This window comes from Chelon labrosus (assembly GCF_963514085.1).
Source record: "Chelon labrosus genome assembly, chromosome: 4".
NCBI lineage: Eukaryota > Metazoa > Chordata > Actinopteri > Mugiliformes > Mugilidae > Chelon > Chelon labrosus.
Window position 1 is genome coordinate 17,942,731 of NC_140340.1, and position 8,684 is coordinate 17,951,414.

The 8,684-nt window shown below is 40.8% G+C and overlaps 1 protein-coding gene across 1 annotated transcript; it reads right to left on the reverse strand.

Annotated features, from left to right (window-relative positions):
- Positions 1-1,489: 1,489 nt before the first annotated feature.
- On the reverse strand, positions 1,490-8,684 carry igfn1.3 (immunoglobulin like and fibronectin type III domain containing 1, tandem duplicate 3; the record flags this gene model as incomplete). The annotated part of the gene is made up of 23 exons (XM_084542938.1): positions 1,490-1,494; positions 1,584-1,910; positions 2,607-2,903; positions 3,134-3,326; positions 3,484-3,569; positions 3,663-3,971; positions 4,055-4,183; positions 4,295-4,474; positions 4,561-4,857; positions 4,969-5,262; positions 5,346-5,487; positions 5,577-5,701; positions 5,781-6,362; positions 6,466-6,738; positions 6,879-7,041; positions 7,136-7,249; positions 7,382-7,565; positions 7,688-7,733; positions 7,822-7,863; positions 7,961-8,060; positions 8,167-8,303; positions 8,391-8,513; positions 8,633-8,684. 23 exons carry the CDS (start codon positions 8,682-8,684, stop codon positions 1,490-1,492), a joined length of 4,200 nt encoding a protein of 1,399 aa, XP_084399064.1.

The window sequence follows — 8,684 nt, forward strand, 5'->3', positions numbered from 1 at the left end:
AAGGCAGGAGCTTTGAATTCTACCCGGCGAAACAATGACAAAACAAGCTAATGTTGCACAACCCAGTGCATCATGAACAAAGATAAACCCATCTGTGTTAGCGTTTTTTTTTGTTTGTTTGTTTGTTTTTTTTTCACTTTTTTATGTAGTTTCACTGGAAAACACTGCATCAGCCTACGTGGTTTTCATTATTAAACAACACAGAAATGGCTAAAACCGTCTGGGCAATTGCCAAAAATCCACAGGTTTCATATATTTATATACTCAGAGGCGCTATCTTTTGGTTTATTATATTGAAATTGTTGTTTTATTTCTGTTCTTTATATTATACAAGAGCCCAAACTAGTATTTCTTTGAATGCTAGTCCAAGGAATTGTTAAATAATGTTCGCATACTTTTATAAGCTTTTAAATGCCAAAGCCCACTGCAGTAAATACCCACTAAAGAGCTGTGTGAATAACAACAGGTTGCCGTGTGGCTACTGATAATATTTGTGAGTCCTAGGACTTTACACGCGAAGACGTGCAGTTGTTTGCAACATTGCACTTAGTCATGCACAGGAAATTTGATCATTTATGACTTTCCATAACAGACTTGCAATATCCCCTGAAAGCGTGCAAACACATGTTCGCAGTAAAAGAGACATCTGATACCATGTGACACTTGGCAAGGTGGAAGCAGTGCACATGGAGTTAGTAAATGGAAAGGCTCATGAATGCTTCGCAGTATGGCCGGGAGCTACGCAGAAAACTGTGATTGCAGCAAACTGGCAAATTCATAGTCAAATTTTGGGTGTCCTGGACTAAAAAACTTGACATTTGATACCAGTTATGCATAATTAAGGGCATGGCCGCTTTTAGTCACAGTTGGATGGCTTCACATGTTGGTAACAGTCTACCTAGGCATTATCCACCCACCTAAACTACATTCATGCACAACCTCTCTGACTATATTTGAATGACCCAGGGTTTAGGAGGAGTCAGGCAGTACCAAGATGGTGACAGCTGGTGCCACCTTTATTGAGTGTTAAAACCGCTCTCCAAGAATCCCACAGGTGATGCCACAAAAAGGTTCGTCCATCTAGATATTCTGTCGGTGCTTAGGATGGGTTCAACATTTGAACAGCAAAGAAAAGTAGCTCAGGGAATAATAGCTCAATAAATGTTGTATATATACGAGAGAGTGGTATATCGAGAGTGGTTTTGAATCTCAGAAACATTTGTCATGCTGCTCAGGAGATAAATCGAGTAGAATTTGTGCTCGACTACTTTCGCATTTGAAACTTCTGTGGCTAGTTATCAATAGTCCTTCCTTTATGTATGTTTTTTCATACTTCATTTTCACCGTCACAATTTATTCAAACACAATAATACAGTAATTCACAAACAAACAAAACACGGATAACAGCAGATTTTCAGTATAGCAAATCCAGCCATACTCAATTTATGTGTTGCAGGATTCTTGAGGAGTTCACAACCGCTGTATCATCCTAATCTGAAGGAGGAAGAGAAGGGGAATGTTAAAACGGAGCGACGTATAAACAGAATTTAAAGTGTACCAAAAAAGTGCGAAGAATATTTTACCTTTAACAACCAGTTTAGTCGAACACTCCACTCTGCCGAGAGGGTTTTCTGCAATGACAGAGTAATCCCCACTGTCCTTGGCCCCAACTTTGAGTATCACCATGGAGCAGACTCCACATGTGTTGGTGATGTAGTAGTTGGTGTTGGTGTTGAGGCTGACATTATTTCTGTACCAGGTAACATATGGTCTGGGGTTTCCCGTCACTGCACAACTCATGTAACACTCGTAGCTTTCTGGACTGTTGTGCGTTTTTAGTGGAACAGAGAACGAAGGAGGGGCCTCAAAGCTGCAGCCCTTGGAGACGGGAAGCTTCACGGAAAATGTTTCTGGGAGAATACAAGAGAACGTTTAAGGGGGGCCGACAAATGCAATCTGTGTACAGTATATGCTTGTAAATTGTTAAGTAATTTGTTTATTTCACACGTACCATTATGTTGATTTTCACTTATATTAGGCAAATAAGATGTTAATTAACAATTACAATTAACCTTAAGGTTTGGTGTACAGTATGTTCTCCCTTATGTCATTGTGACATTATGAGATTGCATAGAATCAGAATCAAAATTGTCTTTATTGCCACGTATGTTTGCACATACGAGGAATTTGTTTTAGTGGCAGGAAGTAGCACGCTAATTTCTCAGAGCCTAAACTGATTTGTTCAATTCATATTGTGCCTGACTAATCAAAGCAATGGTCCAAAACAGGTATTTGTTTGCTGAAAAGATTAAATGAAGACTAAAATCGTTGCTGATTAACTTCCTTTTGATCAGTTACTCAACTAATTGTTTGCAGCTCAATACTCACGCGTGTGCTGACGCCTTGCCCTAACCCTATGTGTATCAATTATGTTTGTGTTTGAACAACATGTTGAATCAACTGGAAAATTAACCTATGAAAAAAATAATAAATGTGAAGAATACTCAAACTGTTAAATTATTATGTTCTCTTTTAATGTTCAACTTCTAATCAACTCTTTTCTCAGCTCTGTACAGCTGTTTTGAGTCACTGCTATTGAAACTTGCCTTTTATCCTCTTCACTTCCCAGTTTGCTGACTCTGAGGGTTTGGAAAGCCCCATGTCATTCTTGGTGTACACCCGGAACTTATACTGCCTTCCTGGCATGATGTTGACAGCAGTAAACTTGTTATTGAAGAGATGGTCAGCTACGGTTTGCCAAGTGCGCTTGACAGAATCACGCTTGGTGACCATGTAGTGCAGCCTGTCATCTTTCTTCTCATCTGGAGAGGCAGCCCAGGAGACGGTCACTGTTCCTGCCACGTTCTCGTCCAGCTCCACGGGGCCTGGAGGCTTGGGGTCGTCTAGAAACAGGTAGGAAATCATTAATATTATCTCAGCGCTTTAACATTGTCTCCTCAAATTGTTCCTGCATACTGGAGATGCTTTCGCTTTACCTCATTTAGCACTGACTGGTTTTAGTTACATGTGCGATACACATCAGTTTAAAAGAAAAGATCCACGTGCTGATTAATTTCTCAAACAGGTAAGTAAATAAAATGTCAGGAAATTGTGGATCTCAATTTTCACAAACCTGTGATTCTTATTTCAACACTGGAGGTCTCCTGACCAACAAGGTTCTTGACAATGATGGTGTAGATCCCGGTATCGTGGCGCTCTGCCGATGGGATCATGAGCTGTGATGACGTGTCTGAATTGCTCACTGTCACATGTTTGGGTACAGGGTGGCTATCCTTAAGCCATGTGATTGCTGGTATTGGAGAGGCCTGTCAAGAACAGAAATGGCAGATATACCATAAGGTGTGGATTCATAGTGTTTTGTTGAGCGGTACAGAAGTGTCTAATCCACCACTTTATATACAGTAGAACATTAAACTAAAGAGTCTGGGGTGTTTAAATTTGCGTATGAATATTGTATTGAACCTGGAAGTTGAAGTTGATTCGAGCAGAGTTCCCAGCTCTCATTACTACAAAGTTCTTCACTTTTTTGTCGGTGAATTGAGGTCTCACTGTAGCACAGGGAAGACAAAATATAATCAGAAAAGTGAAAGTAAAAAAGCATCAAGTTCTTACTATAGAAGGCTTGCTTCCTGTTGACTCACCTGGCGGAGGCATTGCAATGATGTAGTTGTCTAGTTCTTGATGTTCACCATCCCCACCCTCGTTGGTGGCTAGAACTCTCACCCAGTACATGGCCATAGACTTCAGACCCATAATGGTATAGGAAGTCATAATTATTGCACTGGAGTTACAGCGACTCCATTCTGGGTTTTCTGCGGGTCTGAGCTCCACAAAGTATCCCTTGGCCTCGTCTTGGACTCCTTCCTCCTCCGTGGGTTTTGTCCAGTTCAGCGATAAGGTGGTATATGTCGAGTCTGTCACCTTCAGGTCAATAACTTTGCCAGGAGGTTCTGAGAGTATACACAACATTTAAGCTCCAATGTGTAAGCGCAGATTTAACAAAAAATATAGCTTTTATTGGTTTACTACTCACTCTTTGGATCTCTTGCAAAAACAAATTCAGAGGGTGTACTGGGCTCCCCAGCACCAGAAATGTTAATAGCCGATACTCTGAACTCGTACTCGAGGCCTTCAACAACATCCTTCACTGCATACTGTTTTGCTGTTGGCACATAAAACATTGCCGTTAAGTCTTTAAAATACATGATTCTCTACTTTGTCACAACAATAAGCAAAGGATTTAACATGATCAGCATTTCTGAAATGTCCTTACCTCTGATGGGCTCATCAGGTGGGTTAACCTGGCCCCACAGGTTACTACCATTCTTGCGTTTCTCCACATTGTAGCCCAGAATGTTGGTTCCTCCAGTGTTACTTGGTGCAGACCAAGCAAGATTAATGCAGTCTTTGAAAGCACTGACGATTTTTGGTGTGGAAGGAGGTCCAGGATATGCTGAAGGAATGATCCAGTAAGCATACGAGCATGTAAGGCCTTTCTCAAAAACATGTGCTGTATTTGGAATTTTTGAGAAGGCTCACCTTTTGTTCCAGCCTGGATGTCATCGGTCTCCATCATTTCACTGGTGCCTTGATCAGTTTCTGCCCTGACGTGGTAACAATACTTCCTGCCATGATCCACATCAGGATCCCGGTATTTAGGCTCAGGCCCAATCTTGCCTAACTTCTTCCAGCTGTTCCGGCCAATTTGCTGGCGCTCCAGGATGTAGTCTGTAATTGGTGAACCCCCATTGTCTTTGGGAGGCCTCCATTTGAATTCAATACAGGTTGCTGAACTTTCTATTATATCCACAGGACCCAGGGGTGTTGTTGGTTTATCTGCAGTGAAAACAAAAATGAACAGGGCTTGTGTCCATGTATTGTATAATATATTTAACCGTTTTCTGAACTAAAAACACACCACTTTTATTTGCAGGCAATAAACATTACCTAGTACAATGAGCTCTGTTATGGCCTCAATTGTTCCACATTCATTTTTAATCTTAATCTTAATTTCTCCTGAGATTTTGCGTTGGCACTTGGTTAGCAACAGGCGGCTGTGTGAGGAAGATTTCTCGATCTTGATATGGGTGTCGTCGAACAGCTCTTCACCCTCATTGAACCACTGGATCTTCATGGGTTCACGGCCAAGGAACGTAACCTTGAAGGCGGCATCTTTTCCATGTTTGATTCTGACAGGTTTTTTGAACTCGTCGAGGTCCTCTGGGTTCATTCTTGGGGGATCTAGTTAAAAAAAGCAAATATTTTCAAAGTGGCTCTGTGTTTGTTTTGCTGCACTTTCATGTTTCAAATTGATTCTGAGATACCTTCAACATTTAGCACTGCTTCAGTTTTACGCCCATCAGCTTCGCACCGGTACTTTCCAACATCATCTTCTGTGCAGTTTTTGATAATTAGCTTGCGATATGTCCCATCTTTAACTATACATATATTGTCTGTAGGGGTTATCTGAAATGCATACACAGTAATGTAAATATATTTAAATCTCAGAAGGTTAAAGATGAAACTATCATGCAATGAACTCTTGCCGTCCTCACCTCTGTCCCATCTTTGTACCAAGTTCCATCACAGTCCTCACTGTTCAGCCTGCAGACCAGTTCTGCATCAGTACCGATAATAGCAGTCACATCGGACATAGCACTGGTGAAGTAAACTCCTGGATCTAAACAAAATACAACCCTGGCATTAACTGGGAACAGAAATATATAGAAAGCAATCACGTATGTTCTGAGGTTACCTACCAATGACAGTGTCAGGGACCAGTGGGCCTGCTCTGACTCTTTTTCGTTTCTCTTGAACAAGCTCCCCTTCTTCAACATCAGCAGCTTGAGCAGATGCATCTCCCTCCTTTTCAGGTTCACCTTCTCCGGTCGCTCCCTCATCCTCCTCCCCTTCTCCTTCCTCTTCCTCCTCCTCCACCTCTTCTGCAACCTCTTCCCCCTCTTCAGTTTTATCTGCACTTGCTCCTCCTTTATCTGCATCTCCTGATACCTTTTTTTTTGCCCCCTTCTTTGCCCCTGGCTTTGCGTTTGCCTTTGCTTTGGCTTTGGCTTTGGCCTTGGCCTTAGCTTTGGCTTCTGCTTCTGCTATTGCTTTAGCTTCTGCTTCTGCTCTTGCTTTGGCCTCAGCTTCTTCCCTTTCAGCTGCAGCCACAGCGGCTGCTGCTTCTGCCTCCGCCTTTAGCCTTACAAGCAACTCCTCCCTCTCCTTTTCTACCTTAGCATGTTGCTCCTGAGCAATCTTCAGAAGATTGGCTCCACCGCCACCTGCTCGAGTTGTCTTACGAGCCTTCTTCTTTCCCTTAGTGTTTGGATCATTATCAACTAAAAGAGAATGCAGAGTCAGTGTTAAATTTTTATAGTTATATAAACTTAAACTTGTGCTGAATAGTCCGATAAAATATAATTTAGCATATATAAAAAATACCTTCCACTATAAGCCAGGCATTGCAAGATTTAAGTCCAGCCACAGCTGCATAAATTCCTTTGTCCAATGGCATACAGTCCTTCACCACCAACGAGTGAATCAGCATGTCTTCGGACACGAGAATGTCATATTTATCTCCTTGCTCCAGTGGGACATTCTTCCCCATCCAAGTAATCTTCTTCAGAGGTTGTGAGACCAGACACTCAAACAAAGCATCTTCTCTTTCCTCTGCTTTCACATCCTCAATCTTAACCAAGAAGTCTGCAGTGGGAACTAGACAAAGCACAAAATTACAGCTTAACAAAGGATTAGGTGTTTGCTCTCACTGGGCAGAGCTACGCACTGTTCCTTTAAGTGTATGGTGTGGCGTACATGTTAAGTGCATCGAGAATTTATTTCAAGCACCATCTTACGTTTTAAGTCAGTTGAGAAGACCTTAACTCCATCAACTTCCACTTGGTATAATCCTGCATCCTCGGGGTTGACACCATTGATGCTAAACACAAACTTCTTTCCCACTTGTTTCAGTCCATGTTTAACTTCTGTATCGGCATCAAATGGAACCATCACTCCGTCCTGTTAAGCAGGCGTAAAAGATGCATGTAAAGCGATGCATGCAAGAAAATTCACGTTTTGCAAATGAGTCCATCTGTAAAATGAAACATCTCACCTTGAATAAGAAAATCTTGCTGGTAATGTCTCTGAGTGACATTTCAAGTTCAAACTCTGCACCACCGTCAGATTTCATTTCAATGGGCTTTAGGTTGCAAAGTCTTTCAACAACCTGTAGTAGGCGGAATTGGTGGCGATATTGTAGAGTTTACATTTATTGCATCACAACACTCTGTTATTAAAGACATTATACATGTATGACATTATATTACATTAATAACGCTTAGACACAGCTAAGACATACCCTTTCTTGCTCATACGCCCTTTCTGTCTTCTTCTCATTTAGCTTCTTCAGCATCCAACGGAAATCAGTGATACAATACTGTGCACAGATACTGTTGTACTCTTTCTTGTCTGCGCTCATCAGCAGTTCCCAAAATTTGTCATCGATCTCTGGCTTTGACTCTTCCTTCTGCTCAATGTCACCCCTCCAGGAAGGAAAGATCATATGTATATATATATATATATATACAGTATATCTTGTGAAACAGAAACAATCCAGCAAAACTGAACAAAAATTATTCAGAAAGTTTTTTTGCTTCCTACTTACACAGTTTTCAAGGACTTTTTAAAATCCTCAGGTAACTCGCGGACAGCTACAACACAAAACAAACACCTTGGTTGTTATTTTCATCAAATAAATAAAAATGGTGAATGACTAGAAATAAAATGTAGGCTGTGTACCTGTTCTTGATTCTTGCATGGCTCTGTTCTTTTTAAAGCCAACTATATCAAAAAAGAAAATAAGTGAAGTGAGGTTATCAAACTTTTTATTCCTTTTTTTATTCACTGTATGATGGAATAAAAGTGTACGTTTCCTCACCTTCAATAACGTTCAGTGTAGCAGTGACAACTGCGTTTCCATATTCATTTCTGGCAAAACACTTGTAGGTATCAGTTTGATCCCCGGTTACATCAGGCATCTACCACGCAGTACATGATGGTCAGTTTTGTTTTTTTGCTAAACCGGGATAATGATTTCATTTTTTATTTTAAACATTACTTTTGTTGGATAGGTTGTGATCTCACCTGTAGCTGATGTTCACCCGAACTTTTATCGTAGAGGATTTTGCACCTTTCTTCATCAATTTCACCATTATTTCTCACCCAGGTCACAGTTGGTGTTGGTTTGCCAGTAATTATTGCTCTGAAGATAGCCGTTTTTCCTACAGACATGTAAGCATGAATGTCGAATAGTGTTATCTTCACAATAAAACAAAATTATATATTAGTTATGCCAGTGATGGTGTTACCTTCCTGAATAGTGACAGAAATTGGTTTCCGACTGAAATCTGGAGTGGTTGTGTCCTCAGGTAGTTCTTCCACATACTGAGTGATCATAACTCCAGGCACCTTTGATCTCTTTCTAATTTTCACTGTAATTAAAAGAGATGCATAATGTTATTTTAGAAATGTTACAAACTTCAGTGAACAAAATGGCTTTAAGTTAAAGCATACAATTAAAGGCAAGTCTCTCAATATTGTAGTTACTTACCCTGCCCTGGAGCAGTCGGCTCATCATCCTTCGCTTTCCGTATCTTAAACAT